The following is a 20,103-nucleotide window of genomic DNA, read 5'->3' on the forward strand; positions in this document are numbered from 1 at the left end:
TATTTTGGTATTTAACCTAATTAGAAAAAAAAAACATAAACGTGTTTATATAACGTTTAATGTTATACCCTATGTGAATGGAAACATTTCATTTTCTTGACCACTAAAAAACAACAAAGTGATGAGATCATGTCCACCGGTACAGGTGTAACAGAGGTCGTCTCTCCCCTCCCTCGTTCACTCTGCTTTGTTGCTTTATTTACTTTGTTGCTTTATTGCGCTCTGAGATCAAAAGAAAAAAACATAAAAGTGAAAGTTATGTGGTATCTTGATCTATTCCAGGATTGCAAAGACGATGTTGACTTGGATAATGTAGAATGTAATATGCAAAAAGAAAAATAAATGTCATCCGCGTTATTTGGACAGTACTTAGGTCTGAACTAGATAGACCTGGAAGTGCAAACGAGGTCTGTGTGTATGTGTGTGTGTGTGTGTGTGTGTTGGGGGGGGGGGGGGGTGTATCGTGGCCATCTGAATAATATGGCATCTCTTGAGGCATAAAGGCTCTAACCTACAGACATAACCTGTGACACGTGTTGCCAAAACATGCAGTGTTCACAATCACCAACTCAGAGTAGGCCTAGGCTCTCATTATAGGAGACTTATGCGCCACTAACAAGCTAAGTTGATAAGTTGAGTTGAACGGAACGCTTCACTTAGGGACTGTTCGTTATTTATAAACGGAGCAAAGCTAGAGATGGGCAGGAACAATGTCAATTGGTAGAAATGCTTGTCAAAACGTTAGGAGCTGGATGTGTGGATGAATGAAGCACAAGTAGGCTATGTTAAGCATGCACACTACAATTGTGTTGATTTGACACTGACTACCATAGACTATAATGGAAATTTGGTTTCTGTTTATACAGTAGGCTAGGCTATAATAGAGGGTTGGATCTTATCTCCAGGTCTTATGAAATCTAAAAATAAACCAAATCAATATGTCATGAAATAAGCAATAGGCTTCTTGTAAAGGTATTACTTTTACTAGTAATTAGAATGGTATTTCAGTGCACTTCACTTCTAACTTTTGAGAGTTGATCAAAACAGTTCTCTTTGGATATAATAACAATGAGATATTCTGTAGCCAACTGATTCTCAGTTTGTCGCATGTTTACACCTTGTATGTGTGTTGCACAACACATGTTGCACTTGGCGATCACGATGGGGATTGATATGGTAGTGGACCATGATGGTCATAGAAGAAGTGAAGGAGCAGTACCCCCCAATTATGGTGGGGTAATTCGCACTCTGATAACAAGTCACCTGCTTTAGCCACTTCACCATTTATCACTGTGCTAATTGTAAGAGTCTGTGAAGATTATAACAGGCCTACTAGTTTATCAAAAAGCAAGGCAATACTCGACATAAATAGCAAGAATGAGCCAAGTAGGGGAGTCAGTCTCTTAATCAAAATAAAGCTGCATGTAGCGTACTACAGACAATTTTGACATTTAAATATATGTCATGCATATTTGTATTTGTTCGTCTCCAGTTTCCATCAGAAAGTGACAAATCTGCAAGCGGCCACATCTGTCAAAAAACGTCATCAGTCGCGAAACGTCACCAACGCAGCCAGTTAACATGCGTGCCATGTAACACAGGCACCTTTTTTTCTCCACTTCAAGCACTGAGTAGAAGTTTGGAGGAGGATAAGTGGTAGAAGAGAAGATAGAGAAGAGAGGGAAGGTGGAGGGAAGAGGGGGAAGAGTGTGGTAAGTGCGTATTAGGTTGTCAGAAGGAGAGGAGGCAATCTTGGAGGAGTTGTGTCTTCAAAAGTTCGGGATAGATGGAAAAAAGTCAAGAAGAGGCAGGCTGCATATGAGGATATTGTAAACTAAAACTTACTCACAGCGATTTGACAGGAAATTAAATGATGTTTGTTTGTTTAATGAATTATTGGAGAGTGTAATGTCTGTCTTGCATTGCAGTCAATGCATAACCTCACACACATATTGACTTATTTTGCATTGCCGTTAATAAAACCTCACACACACTGATTCAACATTTGTAGGCTCTAAAATGTTTGTTCAATCTGAAAGCTGTATTTAGCTCGTAGTTGTGACATCTTAACTTAATTGTAGCGTGGAGATTATTGTGGACGGCCACACTGAGTTACCATCCTTGATTTGTTTAAGAGTCTCCCCTGACTATTTGTTCCACGTTTTCAAACCACTTATTTCTATTGACACGAAAAAGACACAAACTATTGTCTGACAAATAATCCACTTTATTATGCCATTTTAAATAATAAATATTAAAGGAACCGTATGTAAGAAAAATATTTCAATTAATCATAAAATGGCCCTGATATGTCACTAGACATAAGAAATCATGTTCATTTCAAATACTTATATCACTGACAACAGTAGTCCGGCCAGGATATTGTCATTTAAAAAGTGAAGTTGCAGCCCTCAACTGATGTTGATGTTGTGTTTTGTCATGTCATGTTGTGTTTTGGCCTGATGCGCCACCCTCCACCTATCTACTAATCACAAAGTCAGTAGTGTTGTTTCGCCATCAGGGTTGGCAACCTCGAGTCAGGAGGGAGGGGGAGGGGATACACCGCTCTTCAGTATTTTGAAAGTGATTGCAGTACCATTTTTGGCCACAATCTTACATATGGTTCCTTTAAATTAATATAAAGACTACATAAAACAAACTCATTTGTACAGTTTGAATTCAGAGAAAGGAACGACCAAACATAGGCAAAGGAAAACCTGGCAGGCTAATATTGACTTTTGGTCGCAACAGTTGATTTTTGTTGTGGTCCTCTTGGGGGAAAACAATATCAAATGTAAGTTTAAGGAATAAACCACACACGCGATTTTCCACATCCATGAGAGAAGTAGTCCAGCCTCTATTCCTTCTTTCCCTGGTTTCGGGCTCGGAGCTGGCGGAGACGAATGAGGAATCTGTGCAGTGTGATCCTCACCTGCATCCGCACCGTCTCCCAGGCACACATACTGAAGTTCTGGAAGAGATCACAGCCACTTTAACTTGCGAATGATGCGGTAACATTAAAATCGCTTAGATCATCAGAGTTGGGCACGTCACGATCATAAACACAGCATTACCTCATGTGAGAGAAGATCCTCAAGTTGCGTAAAATGGGCATGGACCCCCTTAATAAGGTCTATGGGTGGACTTGGATCCTACAGTTTAGAAAATGTTTCAAAATATGCTCAGATTATCCAACCTTAGCCTGTAAAAATAATGTAGTGATAGCTCTGATCAAACTCCTGGGGTGGAACTTACAGAAATGCCAGTGTGCTCCGGGCGAAGAAGTTCCAGCACAGCCTGCAACACTTTAGTGTCCCATTTGGAATTGGTCACGTTTTGTTGGAAGAGGTTTGAAGCCAGGTCAAATGTCAATTTTATTATACGATCGTTTTGCTGCAGATAGAACATTGAAGGGAGTTTATCTTTTCAATTCACTATCAAAACATAGAATAGTTATTTAAATGGTTCATGATGGTTCATGAAGGTTATGAACATTCGAGTGAATTTACACAGTAAAAAACATAGTGTCAATTTTACTCTTTAAGAGTTGAATTTAACTCTGTGTCAGATAACATTTGGTCCCACCCTAAATTAGTGTAACATTTACTCTGTAGCCAGTGTAAGATTTTCAGAGTTAATTTTACTCTATTTTGTGTCAAAATTTACAATGAAATGTGTAAAAACATTTAACACTGTGATCTGTTTACACTGTTAGAGTAAAATGATTTCACTACAAAGAGTAGTTTCCACTCTAAATAGGCTATTCTTAAAATACACTATATAGTGTATATTTATTTTATTTTATTTTAATGAAATAGTAATGTTTTTAACTGCTATAATATAAGACAATACACACCATCAGGTACTGTAGCACCATTTATTTCCTGATAACTCCTCAGAGATAACAATATGGGACAACATACATAGTGGTGTCATTCTCTCCACATGACATTTGTATGTCAAAAGGTCTTGGATAAGGCAGATCATCAACTTGAAAAGCAACAAAATCGAGTCAAATCTTGAGCCAATTACAAGCTCCACTGGCTCCACAGTTTCCCACTTACTGGTAATAAATTTTGATTGTTTGTAATCTGAATTTAGAGCTGTGAATGGATTCTCTAATTGGTTAAAACATCCCTCCACATTCTTGCATGTTTCAGTGTCTCTTTGATCACTTAAATACACCCTGGATGACTGACTCTTTTTGCATGCTCATGAATTTCCTGCACAATATCCTCCATAGAGGTCACAAAAGAATTAACAACAGACTGGGCTACAACTGCTGCCTTTAGATCTGAAATGACAGAGGCACAACTATTTACAAGGTGTTCTGACGATAATGCTGGCTCTGACTCAACCTCAGCCTCATATGTCTCTTCTAAGGGATTTGCATTAGTACTATCAAGAACAGTTTGACAATGTGGTGGTTCAGTTTCAACAATAACATCACATGCACTATTCACATGACACTTATTCAGATGCTTCCTAAGACCAGAAAAACTATTGAAAAAACGGGAGCATCCCACTTGGCCACATTGAAGATAAAGAGTCCTTCCCGTACAGAGTCCATGTATTACTTTGAGGTGCTTTACTAGATTGTTTGCTTCACCAAAGACATTGCTGCAAAGAAAGCACCTCATTGTTTAATTTCAAGAGTGCCTAACGCACCATTCTTGCTCTTAACTCTGCAATTCTTGGTGTTTCCTTAGTTTTCCCACGTCAATGTTGTAAATGGAAGTTTGCAGAAAAGTGAACAAGTTGTTCAAGACAGGACTGTAAGATGTACCAAACACATAGTGGGCCTTGAAGAGCTCATCCAGGGTTCCAACCGAGCTGGTGGCTTGGCATGGAAGTGCATGCTTGTCGATGGCAATGAAGAAAGAGTGAATGCTGCTTTTGTGGGTCCCCTGAGCAAGGAGGTAGGGCTGACTGCTTTGAGCGATGTTGTCAAGATGCTGCTGCTGCGCTTGTTCCGTCTATAACAAAACACATTCAACAACACTATTTATTAAAACAATAACATGAGATCACTCCAATCTCTAAACAATTTAAGGATTCAAGAATTTTATGTCACATGCATAGAATTACTTGCGCAAAGCACATGCAGTGAAACTGTAAGGTTCTCCAGAAGAAAGAAAGGTTCAAAGGGAAGAGTGCTGTGTGTGGGATAGGTGCTCGTAGTAGTATGTGGTGTATAACGTTGGTGTGTGTGTGTGTGTGTGTACTGTAGAACTTTGAGTGATGACAGAAATGAGATAGATAAAATGATACGCCTGAACGAGAGTATAGTTCCATGTCAAATCAGCCTAGAAAATCGCCACGTTTCATTTTCCGTTGGTCTTATTACACTTTCTAACTTGAGAGGAGACAAATATTAAATAAGAAAATTACCGGAAATCTTAGTAACTTTTAAACATGATGCTAGCACGTGAGAAGTTAACGGTCTAATCAGATTCAATGATCTATGCTAGGCTGTAGCTAAAAGTTGTATCGCCAGACTCACAGAACGGCTGGATGAACGGGAAAAAGGTAAACATCATTAAAAACATTGTTTTGCTCGAAGGGAGGTGGAAAATGAGCTTAATTCCCCAAATGGTGGAGTATCCCTTTAACATTATGCCATAATTTTCCACCATCCTCAATATATTTAGCAACATGCTTCTCCACATTCAAAGACTTTAAATTTAAGGAAGGTTGAATAACTTAATATCCATATCCATCAAAACATTCTCTCAAAGTTATTAGAAAACGTAATGGTCTAATAAACACTCACGGACTTATGGTATCAATAGGCTGATATACGGGGTGCTAATAAACTTGTTAGCTGAGAGTATAACCTCCTGTCTTTCTAATGACTTTCTTGCCATTCAGCAATTGTTGAAATTACTCTCAATGTCTGGTTTCAGACAGGCACAAGTCAAGCACGACAACATAACATCTTGCAAATTATTTCAACTTGGGCAGAAACCACGTTGTCAAGCTAACTTGCTAACATTTTGGTACGTTAACCCAACGTCACCCACCAGGCCGAACAACTTCAATTATCACTAACCCATACATTGCACGGTGTTAACAAGTAAATAAAGTCTAAAAAATGTGTCATTTAAATGAATTTCGTTATCAACTGTATTACTTCTAAGTTCTTGACGTGGTATTGCAGTCGAATGCATCTGAACTTGAAGTCAGTGAGGTATATTGATTAGCTAACTACATCTATGCATGCCTAGCTTAACTTAATACGCCTACCATCGTCCATCATCGTCAATGTATTGCAAAAAGTTGGTCGTAAGTGGAAAAATATCTAGCTAGATGGTGAAAACCTACAAATGTTCATACAAACTTACCACGATAGGTCTGCTAGTGGGGAAAGAGACAATTTCCAACGTGCCACTGCCAGCTTGAGCTCCAGTTCAGTTCTAGGATTTTCCGCGGGGAATCATCACCATGTAGAGTAGATTTGGTCATTGTGTGCATGTTGGACTTAACTCTCACTTTTGACACTACTATTTAGACGATTTTACTCTGTACATTGTTATAACTACTCTATCCAGAGGAAAATAGGTTTACTCTGCAATAATGACACTCCATTTTTTACTGTGTACCTTTTCGAGGTGGGGAATCACTGAAATATTCTTCTCAGCCATTGACTCTGAACATCTTTCTAGTTCTTTTCCCTGGGAGAAAATGAAATTTCAGTATGTTGACAACATGTAGCCTACTGACTAAACACAGTCCTGAATGACAAAGAGACAATTACTTAAAGATGTATGGTATAGTTGCTTCGCACTCACCTGGTATTTCAGTTTCTCTAGCTCGCTCATTGTGCGACGGACCCTATGACATATATCACATTGTGTCATCCCATCACACATTAGGCAAAAGCACAAAGCCACAACAAAACAAAGTGTTCTAGACATGTCAAGGACCTTGTCAAACTATCTTGCAGTTGATTATATTTCATAGGTAATCGGAGACAGAGCTGTGGCTACGTTGCAGGTAAGCACTGGTGTCCGCTTTAAATAGACGCATGCCCATGCTTACTTAGCCCATGCCTACCATTGTTTCTGTGGTTGGGCGCTGAGGAATTGACAACAGGAAACTGAAAGAAAGATGACAACTTTTCCCTGATTTGAGGAAACAACAGAGGTGAGGTAATGCCTTTCTACAGGAGCGTAGGAGTAGCAGCAGGTAGCCTACAGAGCAGCATTCCTGAAGCCTGCAGGGATGTGTGCTACCCATGTCCCCACGAACTGGATGGGATGCTGAGAGATTTAGCTGAAACTATTAAATTACTATTAAATTACATTAATTAATTAAATTAATTGTCATTTCCGCAGACCAAGTGACCATAATGTAGGCCTAAAAGAAACTCTGGCAAATGAAACGAAATTGTAAGTCATTGCTTTCGTCTTAATAGTCAGTTAACTGAGAATGCAAGAACTGACCAATAGCCTACGCATTACCTTTTGGCCGCGACTCGTGGTGAAAACCAGGAAACCAGGTATTTTCTCTCCTGTCATTTTCATGACCGTAGTCGCATTATCCAACCACTTACTATGGGAAAACCATATTGAAATACCAAAGTGGCCGGTTGGTTAAATATAATTTCTATGGGACGACCCCAATTGTTCATTCTTTGACGTATAGTATATCTTATTGTCTTTCAGTGACAAGGCTACTATATATTTTGGTATTTAACCTAATTAGAAAAAAAAAAACATAAACGTGTTTATATAACGTTTAATGTTATACCCTATGTGAATGGAAACATTTCATTTTCTTGACCACTAAAAAACAACAAAGTGATGAGATCATGTCCACCGGTACACGTGTAACAGAGGTCGTCTCTCCCCTCCCTCGTTCACTCTGCTTTGTTGCTTTATTTACTTTGTTGCTTTATTGCGCTCTGAGATCAAAAGAAAAAAACATAAAAGTGAAAGTTATGTGGTATCTTGATCTATTCCAGGATTGCAAAGACGATGTTGACTTGGATAATGTAGAATGTAATATGCAAAAAGAAAAATAAATGTCATCCGCGTTATTTGGACAGTACTTGGTCTGAACTAGATAGACCTGGAAGTGCAAACGAGGTCTGTGTGTATGTGTGTGTGTGTGTGTGTGTGTGTTGGGGTATATCGTGGCCATCTGAATAATATGGCATCTCTTGAGGCATAAAGGCTCTAACCTACAGACATAACCTGTGACACGTGTTGCCAAAACATGCGGTGTTCACAATCACCAACTCAGAGTAGGCCTAGGCTCTCATTATAGAAGACTTATGCGCCGCTAACAAGCTAAGTTGATAAGTTGAGTTGAACGGAACGCTTCACTTAGGGACTGTTCGTTATTTATAAACGGAGCAAAGCTAGAGATGGGCAGGAACAATGTCAATTGGTAGAAATGCTTGTCAAAACGTTAGGAGCTGGATGTGTGGATGAATGAAGCACAAGTAGGCTATGTTAAGCATGCACACTACAATTGTGTTGATTTGACACTGACTACCATAGACTATAATGGAAATTTGGTTTCTGTTTATACAGTAGGCTAGGCTATAATAGAGGGTTGGATCTTATCTCCAGGTCTTATGAAATCTAAAAATAAACCAAATCAATATGTCATGAAATAAGCAATAGGCTTCTTGTAAAGGTATTACTTTTACTAGTAATTAGAATGGTATTTCAGTGCACTTCACTTCTAACTTTTGAGAGTTGATCAAAACAGTTCTCTTTTGGATATAATAACAATGAGATATTCTGTAGCCAACTGATTCTCAGTTTGTCGCATGTTTACACCTTGTATGTGTGTTGCACAACACATGTTGCACTTGGCGATCACGATGGGGATTGATATGGTAGTGGACCATGATGGTCATAGAAGAAGTGAAGGAGCAGTACCCCCCAATTATGGTGGGGTAATTCGCACTCTGATAACAAGTCACCTGCTTTAGCCACTTCACCATTTATCACTGTGCTAATTGTAAGAGTCTGTGAAGATTATAACAGGCCTACTAGTTTATCAAAAAGCAAGGCAATACTCGACATAAATAGCAAGAATGAGCCAAGTAGGGGAGTCAGTCTCTTAATCAAAATAAAGCTGCATGTAGCGTACTACAGACAATTTTGACATTTAAATATATGTCATGCATATTTGTATTTGTTCGTCTCCAGTTTCCATCAGAAAGTGACAAATCTGCAAGCGGCCACATCTGTCAAAAAAAACGTCATCACTCGCGAAACGTCACCAACGCAGCCAGTTAACATGCGTGCCATGTAACACAGGCACCTTTTTTTCTCCACTTCAAGCACTGAGTAGAAGTTTGGAGGAGGATAAGTGGTAGAAGAGAAGATAGAGAAGAGAGGGAAGGTGGAGGGAAGAGGGGGAAGAGTGTGGTAAGTGCGTATTAGGTTGTCAGAAGGAGAGGAGGCAATCTTGGAGGAGTTGTGTCTTCAAAAGTTCGGGATAGATGGAAAAAAGTCAAGAAGAGGCAGGCTGCATATGAGGATATTGTAAACTAAAACTTACTCACAGCGATTTGACAGGAAATTAAATGATGTTTGTTTGTTTAATGAATTATTGAGAGTGTAATGTCTGTCTTGCATTGCAGTCAATGCATAACCTCACACACATATTGACTTATTTTGCATTGCCGTTAATAAAACCTCACACACACTGATTCAACATTTGTAGGCTCTAAAATGTTTGTTCAATCTGAAAGCTGTATTTAGCTCGTAGTTGTGACATCTTAACTTAATTGTAGCGTGGAGATTATTGTGGACGGCCACACTGAGTTACCATCCTTGATTTGTTTAAGAGTCTCCCCTGACTATTTGTTCCACGTTTTCAAACCACTTATTTCTATTGACACGAAAAAGACACAAACTATTGTCTGACAAATAATCCACTTTATTATGCCATTTTAAATAATAAATATTAAATTAATATAAAGACTACATAAAACAAACTCATTTGTACAGTTTGAATTCAGAGAAAGGAACGACCAAACATAGGCAAAGGAAAACCTGGCAGGCTAATATTGACTTTTGGTCGCAACAGTTGATTTTTGTTGTGGTCCTCTTGGGGGAAAACAATATCAAATGTAAGTTTAAGGAATAAACCACACACGCGATTTTCCACATCCATGAGAGAAGTAGTCCAGCCTCTATTCCTTCTTTCCCTGGTTTCGGGCTCGGAGCTGGCGGAGACGAATAAGGAATCTGTGCAGTGTGATCCTCACCTGCATCCGCACCGTCTCCCAGGCACACATACTGAAGTTCTGGAAGAGATCACAGCCACTTTAACTTGCGAATGATGCGGTAACATTAAAATCGCTTAGATCATCAGAGTTGGGCACGTCACGATCATAAACACAGCATTACCTCATGTGAGAGAAGATCCTCAAGTTGCGTAAAATGGGCATGGACCCCCTTAATAAGGTCTATGGGTGGACTTGGATCCTACAGTTTAGAAAATGTTTCAAAATATGCTCAGATTATCCAACCTTAGCCTGTAAAAATAATGTAGCGATAGCTCTGATCAAACTCCTGGGGTGGAACTTACAGAAATGCCAGTGTGCTCCGGGCGAAGAAGTTCCAGCACAGCCTGCAACACTTTAGTGTCCCATTTGGAATTGGTCACGTTTTTTTGGAAGAGGTTTGATGCCAGGTCAAATGTCAATTTTATTATACGATCGTTTTGCTGCAGATAGAACATTGAAGGGAGTTTATCATTTCAATTCACTATCAAAACATAGAATAGTTATTTAAATGGTTCATGATGGTTCATGAAGGTTATGAACATTCGAGTGAATTTACCTTTTCGAGGTGGGGAATCACTGAAATATTCTTCTCAGCCATTGACTCTGAACATCTTTCTAGTTCTTTTCCCTGGGAGAAAATGAAATTTCAGTATGTTGACAACATGTAGCCTACTGACTAAACACAGTCCTGCATGACAAAGAGACAATTACTTAAAGATGTATGGTATAGTTGCATCGCACTCACCTGGTATTTAAGTTTCTCTAGCTCGCTCATTGTGCGATGGACCCTATGACATATATCACATTGTGTCATCCCATCACACATTAGGCAAAAGCACAAAGCCACAACAAAACAAAGTGTTCTAGACATGTCAAGGACCTTGTCAAACTATCTTGCAGTTGATTATATTTCATAGGTAATCGGAGACAGAGCTGTGGCTACGTTGCAGGTAAGCACTGGTGTCCGCTTTAAATAGACGCATGCCCATGCTTACTTAGCCCATGCCTACCATTGTTTCTGTGGTTGGGCGCTGAGGAATTGACAACAGGAAACTGAAAGAAAGATTACAACTTTTCCCTGATTTGAGGAAACAACAGAGGTGAGGTAATGCCTTTCTACAGGAGCGTAGGAGTAGCAGCAGGTAGCCTACAGAGCAACATTCCTGAAGCCTGCATGGATGTGTGCTACCCATGTCCCCACGAACTGGATGGGATGCTGAGAGATTTAGCTGAAACTATTAAATTACTATTAAATTACATTAATTAATTAAATTAATTGTCATTTCCGCAGACCAAGTGACCATAATGTAGGCCTAAAAGAAACTCTGGCAAATGAAATGAAATTGTAAGTCATTGCTTTCGTCTTAATAGTCAGTTAACTGAGAATGCAAGAACTGACCAATAGCCTACGCATTACCTTTTGGCCGCGACTCGTGGTGAAAACCAGGAAACCAGGTATTTTGTCTCCTGTCATTTTCATGACCGTAGTCGCATTATCCAACCACTTACTATGGGAAAACCATATTGAAATACCAAAGTGGCCGGTTGGTTAAATATAATTTCTATGGGACGACCCCAATTGTTCATTCTTTGACGTATAGTAGTATCTTATTGTCTTTCAGTGACAAGGCTACTATATATTTTGGTATTTAACCTAATTAGAAAAAAAAAACATAAACGTGTTTATATAACGTTTAATGTTATACCCTATGTGAATGGAAACATTTCATTTTCTTGACCACTAAAAACAACAAAGTGATGAGATCATGTCCACCGGTACAGGTGTAACAGAGGTCGTCTCTCCCCTCCCTCGTTCACTCTGCTTTGTTGCTTTATTTACTTTGTTGCTTTATTGCGCTCTGAGATCAAAAGAAAAAAACATAAAAGTGAAAGTTATGTGGTATCTTGATCTATTCCAGGATTGCAAAGACGATGTTGACTTGGATAATGTAGAATGTAATATGCAAAAAGAAAAATAAATGTCATCCGCGTTATTTGGACAGTACTTAGGTCTGAACTAGATAGACCTGGAAGTGCAAACGAGGTCTGTGTGTATGTGTGTGTGTTGGTGGGGGTATATCGTGGCCATCTGAATAATATGGCATCTCTTGAGGCATAAAGGCTCTAACCTACAGACATAACCTGTGACACGTGTTGCCAAAACATGCGATGTTCACAATCACCAACTCAGAGTAGGCCTAGGCTCTCATTATAGAAGACTTAAGCGCTGCTACCAAGCTAAGTTGATAAGTGATAAGTTGAGTTGAACGGAACTCTTCACTTAGGGACTGTTCGTTATTTATAAACGGAGCAAAGCTAGAGATGGGCAGGAAAAAGGTCAATTGGTAGAAATGCTTGTCAAAACGTTAGGAGCTGGATGTGTGGATGAATGAAGCACAAGTAGGCTATGTTAAGCATGCACACTACACGGTAAACTACAAGTAAACCAAAGTTAAATTTAGCTTTTTTTAGAGCTGGATAAAGTTGACCAAATGGATGTAGGCTGTTAGGCGTGAATAAAGCAGGCTAATTTGTTGCTCCAACCCTTCCAACAAATGCGAATGTTTACATTTTCCTATTTTGCGTGACAAACCCCTGAAATCTCCCTTATTTTCATTGTTCAATGTTGACAGAGCTATGGAACGAAAGAGAACGTTATATGGCGACAGAAATCAACAATCAAACAAGCCACTTTGATTTTTTGCTGTTTTCATTAATACAAAAGATGGGTGACCCCCCCCCTCCTAGACAAAAAAAAGCTAGGTGACCCTCCCCTTAACAAAGAATAAAAAGACATAACCCTCCCCTATTTTCCTCCGGTGGCCCCGTTTATAAATAACGAACAGTCCCTTATGCACCTGGTTTAGCCCCCTTATAAGAATGGCCTTTATTTTCCTTTATTGCATTCCACATTATCCATTCATTAAGTCAACATTGTGTTTGTAGCCTAATCCAAGAAATAGGCGAAAATACGGGATCATTTTAATTTCGCTATAGAAGTTCAAAAAGTCATACAGGTCCATATACCTCTTGTTATTCCATTATTTCATTTATCTCTGCCTCGTGATAGTCGCAAAAGAGCGAGCGCAAACTGAAATATCGGCCTACAAGCTATTCGGTGCATAAACCGTGGCATACATGAAAAGAAAAAGAAAAAGACACATTTCATAAACTGGCTAGCAAGAATACAGAGAATACAGGCAGCTATGGCTGCAGCGTGCGAGACAGTGTGCAGCGAATACTACACAGAAATATACACAATACAGTCAGGGGCGGAGCCAGAGGGGTAGCACGTGTTGACGGGGTGGCACAGGCCACCCTTGAGATTCGATTGGCCACCCCAAGTGCCATCCCCAAATCCTAGTCTACGATTGGCAATTAACATGGTCTAAGGCGGGACCTTTCTTGATGCACTTGCAGCAGTTTGAAGTGTCAGATGTCAGAAATGTAAGTGGCAAACACGCTTTCCTTTATAGGCCTACAGGCTACTGCTTGTGCTAACACGCAAAGATATCTATTTACCTATTGCATCTGCCAGTGCCTATTTATATAATCACACACTTAAGTCGCCGACATTTGCTCATTAAGTGTAGGCCTATACTTTTGTAAAAGCGTTTAATGACAATAATGTCCTATTGTAATGTTAAGAAAACCTTTCATTTATGGTTCATCAAGCTTAGGCTACTCACTCGTCGCATCAAAGCTACAGGTAGCGATATTCTGATGAAATGTATACCATTCAACCAGTCAAGCATTTGTTGTAAAATATTGAAATTATGGGAAGTTTACATAGCTTAGGCTAAACTGTATTTTATTTAGTTCTATCATAAAAATGGCATCAATTCCCGGCTTCCCTCGCTGTGCCCTGAGCAAGGCAAGTTGCTCCAGGGACAATGTAATCCCTTGAAGAGTTGGCATATGTAAGTAATTTTCGACAAAAAGTGACTGCTTAATATAATGTAAAAGAATTGGCGAATGTGAGCACAAAACAAAAGAAACATAATTTGACGCCACCTACCTCTGCCTGACAGTTGCAAAAGTGGCAGAGTACAGGGCAACTTCAGTAGTTAATGGGGTCTCTATCGTGGAAACAAACTTCTGCCACACCCACGCCACACCCATTTCTACCTGTACCCCAGAAGCGTGGGAACATGTAAAATGTGCACAGGGAAGGCATGGAAATTCAGGGAAGCATATTTACCCCTGCAACACAGGTGCAGCTCTCAGCTGCTCTGAGTATGAAGGGTTTTAATGTGACTCTTGGTCATGATAAAGAAAGCGATCCCTATTTGTGACCAGTTGTCAGTATTAGATCAGATTTTGTCTATACTTCAAAACATGAAATCTCTTGATAGAAATCTCTAACTAAATGCAAGCTTATTTATTTATTTTTTGATTTAATCAAGATGAAATCCCTGAGGTTATGAATCATTCAGGGCGTTCCTCTGTAAAATGCTAAGGTAACTCTTAAATGAAGGTGTTACCGTCTTAACCAAACCCTGTGATGGATATATAACTGCGAAACAGATGGACTTTGTCTTCTGTCAATCTCTGCCTGGAAAGGGAAAATGTTTACTGCACATATATGCCTAACCTCTATTAATCAGTGGATGAGCAAAAATTTTTGAAACTAAATGATGACAAAACAGAGGTACTTTTAGTTGGACCAAAACCAAAGCGAGACATTGTTCTTAGTAATCTGGGAAACTTGGCACACCAGGTCAAACCAAAAGTAACAAGCCTCGGTGTCATCTTAGATGCAGAGTTAAGTTTTAAGCCCCATATCAGTAAAGTTACTCAGACAGCCTATTTCCACCTGAGAAACATTGCCAATTGTGCGGCCCTTTTTAACTCAACAAGATGCAGAAAAACTAATTCATGCCTTTATCACTAGCAGGTTAGACTACTGCAATGCACTTTTCACTGGTCTTCCCCAAAAACATGTAAAGAAATTGGCACTCATACAGAACTCTGTGGCTAGACTTTTAACTAAGACCAAAAAGAGAGAACACATCACCCCTGTGTTGGCTGAACTGCACTGGCTACCTGTTTCCTATAGAATTGATTTTAAGGTTATGTTAATTACTTACAAAGCTCTGAATGGCATATCACCTTCATATATCTCTGAGCTTTTAATATCTTATCAACCACAAAGTAAACTTAGATCATCCAATTCTAATCTTTTAATTGTACCCAAAGTGCTCCACAAGCAAAGTGGAGAAGCTGCTTTTATCCATTATCCCCCAAAACTATGGAACACCCTGCCTCTGCACATCAAGCAGGCGAGTTCAGTAAATATTTTTTAAAAAGATCTGAAAACATACCTGTATAAGAAAGCCTTTAGTTAACTCATCTTATCCTGTAGACTACTTTTTCAGATTATTCTACATCTGCTGCCATTGGAGGGCGCAGCCAGCCAGAAGCAGATGGGCTCCCTATTAAGTCAGGTTCTGCTCAAGGTTTCTTCCTGGAATATGGGTTAAGGCTGCCAGTCTTGAATGTCTGTGTATAAAGTCAAATAATTGCGACATATGCTAAGAACATGCTAAGGCTGGCTGCTTGGAGTCCGCATCAACGGGGCCTAAGCATTTGTTAGCAAAGCCTTTATATATCTATAGTAACATAATAGTATTTCTGATATGTTGCTGATTGGATCATAAACGGCCACAGCAACAAAGGGGAATGACTGACTCTTCTCTATAACTCTATTCTCTATTCTCTATTATTGTGTTACATGCTCCAAATGTAAAGCACTTTGAGCTGCATTCTGTGTATGAAAGGTGCTATAAAAATAAACCTTCTTCTTCTTATTATTATTATTATTATTATATTTTTGCTCATTGATGTTTGGTGGCGGAGAGTAATTGCACACTAATCTTCAGATTAATTGAGAGGATGAGCAATAACTTTTTCTTGTTCACATCTTCGTATGAAAATGTTTTGTTAGTGTCTGTTAGAAATTTACATTTAAATTAAATACGTCATAGGCCTACAGAACACTCTGTTGTAAAATCGGAGGTGTGCAATTCAAGTCATGATCTTGTTTGACAGTTGTGGCTAGTTGTGGCTGCACCAAACGAGACTGTGATGGACAAGCAGTAAGGCTCAAGAGGGCGCTATGCAGCAACAAATGGTCATTTTGTTATTTAGTCGTTGTGTGTAGATGCAGTAAGAGACACTCTGTTCTTTATTGTTTCTCATTCAGCCCATTTCCTTTCTAAACAAAAGGGGACATTCTTTCATCTATCTTCACCAGATATGATGTAGTTTCTTAAGACAAGTGACACACTTGAGGTTGTGTATTATAACTGAGGTTTGACAATAGGTTTTAACACCTGCTTAGTTAATGCTTTATTTCATGTTTGTCTGTGTATTATTAAGGCAAAACATTAGTGTAAGCAGTCCATGATTTGAATGACATTCCCAGATAAACATATTCTTGATGCATAATTCAGTTCTGAGAAAGCATCTGAGATTTCCAGAAAGTATGAAAGCACATACATGCAGGTAGCAACAGGCATACACTCTCTCTCTCTCTCTCTCTCTCTCTCTCTCTCTCTCTCTCACACACACATACACACACAAACACACACACACACACACATACATACACCTACACACACCACTATTTACCAAAAGCATCTTCAGATATATTGACTCCCTCACACACACATGAAAATACACACGTGCATACACACACACACACACATCAAAATATGTGTTCCCCCCTTTACACACATAACAGACATGTGGCTGCATGCCCTGGTCATGTGACACATCTCTGTTATGTTGGTCATATGATTGTCTGGTACAGGCCCAATGAGGAACAGAGAGAGTGGGACCTGCAACCTACCAAGAGAACACAGTGTCCATCATGCTCTTCTTGCTTTGTGTGATTTACAGTTAGCCTTTGCAGAAACATTCATTCTTTCTGATCCATACACAAGGCCACTGACATATCAGACCTTATTTTGAATGTCCAGAGGATGAAATTTGTTTTAGCAGTGCAGTGAAAAAAAATACATGTTTGTTTGCTCGAGAGGAATGTCTTGAACAGCGAGAGGACATTTACTGTAAAGCTAAACTTTGTCAACTTAGCATGGCAAGTACTTATATGGCTATGGTTTAAAGGGACCTTTAAGGCTTATGAAAGGAGTAAAAAGTGTGTTTGTTCTTGTCTGAAAACATCTTGGTGTGTGTTGCCTGACTCTGTGTTTTATGATGCTTGTGTCAGGAAGAATAACTTGCTCCCTCCCTGTCCAAAAATTGTCTTGAGGATCATTAACCTGATCTTGAATTTCTTGCCCTGCAACTTCCATTAGCCTTATATAGCACAGCCTGCCTCGGGCAGTAAGAATGGCCTAGCTGATACTGCTGGATAACGTTGGTGACAAACCTTTAGATAGGGTGTGTGAAAGTTAGTAGTTGTCAGCATTAAATCAGATTTGGTCTTGATGGATAAAAAAAAAATCAGATTAAATCCTAGATGTTATGAATCATTCAGGGTGTTCCTCAGCGAAATGCTAAGGTATCCTAACTATAGCCTAACTATATTATCTGACAGATAATATACCTGCGTAACAGATGGACTTTGTCTTCTGTCAGTCTCTCTCTGGAAAGCAATAAATGTTTCTGTATTCACACAACAAGTCAAATCACAATATTATGCTGACAGAAAACTGCATTGTGAACAATATTTTTATTGTGTTAATAAATAGATTGAAAATTTGACTATTGACTCTTGTCTGGGTCCAGGAGGAATGCAAGAGTTCAGAAGGTGGTTGTCTGTCTGTGTCTTCAATTCAATTCAATTCAACTCAACATAAGACAACTGATGACTTATTATTAATGAATAAACATGGTTAATTTAATGGGACAGGGGGTCCTCAGAGCTGTGGAGCCCATGACAGGCACTTCTGTTCCTTGCCACCAGTCTACAGCAGTCTTCCCTCTCCCCCCATAGAGCGGGGAGTCTCTTAGTGTAAGTATAAGTATATACTCTTTTGATCCCGTGAGGGAAATTTGGTCTCTGCATTTATCCCAATCCGTGAATTAGTGAAACACACACAGCACACAGTGTACACACAGTGAGGTGAAGCACACTAATCCCGGCGCAGTGAGCTGCCTGCAACAGCGGCGCTCGGGGAGCAGTGAGGGGTTAGGTGCCTTGCTCAAGGGCACTTCAGCCGTGCCTACTGGTCGGGGTTCGAACCGGCAACCCTCCGGTTACAGGTCCGAAGTGCTAACCAGTAGGCCACGGCTGCCCCGTTAGATAAAGCACTTAGCACCATTTAGATAAAGGTACTCTAATAAAACTTCACTATGGGGAATTGTGGCTCTGTCTGGTGGTGGTTGCAGTAAGAACCCAACCTCTCCACAGCCTGGCCTACTTCCTCTGCCAGGTTGTGCTCTGATACAGAACATGGGAGAACACAGACTAAATTCAGACACTGCCTTCAAGTAGGTTGACATAGTGTGCTGTCTGGTTAGAGCTCTCACTCTCATTATTGCATGCAGCAACTGTTGCTGTGGTAAGGGAGTCAAGTGAAAACCTCCTTTCCTACTCACTCTGTCTGTCTTTCTCTTTACCCATCCCAACTTCTTCTTTCCTCTCTCTGCTATCCTCCTCTCACCTGTCCTCACCTGTCCTCCTCTCACCTGACCTCCACCTGTCATCACCAGCTGCAATGTCCACTTGTGTGGTCTCATCCACTGTCTTCTTTTCACTTCTTGTCTAAGCTCCATCCTTTTCTTTTCCTCTCTTACCTGTTTCGTCTGGTCTCTCTGTCATCCATTTATCAGCATTTACCTCCACTGTCCATTAATCTCTCATGCCACATATTCAAGCATTCTCTTCTCGCTTCTCCTCTCCTGTCCTCACTACTTACACCTCTTTTCTGGTCACTCTCCTGTCTTCCTCTCCTTTCCTCTCCACTTCTCTCTCCATGCCATGCCCCTCTCTCTCTCTCTCCACAATGTCCTTTCTTCTCCTCTCCTCCACTCTTTTCTTCTGTCCTCTCCTCTTATCTCCTCTCCTCCCCTATGTCCTCTCCCCACTTCTCCTCTCCTCCCCTCTCTCCTCTCCTCCTCTCTCCACTACTCTCCTCTCCCGTGCTGTTGTCATCTGGTGCCGAGGGCAGGGCTAAGGATGTGCACTACCTCCGCAGGAAATGAGCTCGTCAGAGCAGAGGAAGCTGAGTACAGCAGCCAGCCCCCGCTCAACAGGAAGCAGGAAGCTTCCTTCCAGGGATGGGAAAAAGAGAGAAAGAGTGAGAGACAGAGAAGGAGATGAACGTTTAAAAAGTGGGGGAGAAAAAGTGGAATTGTTAAATGGTGGAAGAGATGGAATGAAAGAGATGGTTAAATAGAGAAAGAGTGAAGTTTGAACATCAAGAAAGAACGAGAACAAGAAGTTTTGTGTGTGTGTGTGTGTGTGTGTGTGCATGTGCATGTGTGGTCATATTTCACACCTGCTGAAGAGGAAACCCTGCATTCTATCGACTGACACAATGCATGGGAGACTACAGATGTTTTGGTACATGTGTTTGTGAGCAAGGGGTTGAGGAGAGGAAGAAAGACCATGGGAAAGAATGATGATTTTTGGGCCCAAATTTGATAATGGAATGTCATGGCAATAGCAAGAGTGTATGCGCAGTGTTGCATGTGCAGTAAAGTAAGTAGTGTGATCAAAGGCAGTACATGGGCAGAGCTAGGTTGATTCATTTAGTAATTTAGTTAATTAGTGAAAGGTTTTTCAGAGATTACAGTAGAAGAATTTTACAAGAAATAAAATGTGCTATTTTAGATTAGATTCGATTAGATTCAACTTTATTGTCATTGTGCAGAGT

At 40.0% G+C, this 20,103-nt stretch overlaps 1 protein-coding gene across 7 annotated transcripts in view; it reads right to left on the reverse strand.

Annotated features, from left to right (window-relative positions):
* Positions 1-9,907: 9,907 nt before the first annotated feature.
* Positions 9,908-20,103, reverse strand: part of LOC125296522 (interferon beta-like) — a 46,015-nt gene continuing 35,819 nt past the window's right edge. For all 7 annotated transcript variants that reach the window (XR_007193778.1, XR_007193775.1, XR_007193777.1 and 4 more), the window contains 5 exons: positions 11,001-11,043; positions 10,812-10,883; positions 10,558-10,695; positions 10,377-10,454; positions 9,908-10,273 (listed from right to left, as the gene is read on the reverse strand). Coding sequence is in view for 1 of the 7 variants with exons in the window: in XM_048246488.1 (XP_048102445.1) it covers positions 10,160-10,273; positions 10,377-10,454; positions 10,558-10,695; positions 10,812-10,883; positions 11,001-11,030 (432 nt within the window). In the remaining 6 variants the exon portion in view is untranslated. The remainder of the gene's footprint in view (positions 10,274-10,376; positions 10,455-10,557; positions 10,696-10,811; positions 10,884-11,000; positions 11,044-20,103) is intronic.

This window comes from Alosa alosa, chromosome 6 (genome assembly GCF_017589495.1).
Source record: "Alosa alosa isolate M-15738 ecotype Scorff River chromosome 6, AALO_Geno_1.1, whole genome shotgun sequence".
Lineage (NCBI taxonomy): Eukaryota > Metazoa > Chordata > Actinopteri > Clupeiformes > Clupeidae > Alosa > Alosa alosa.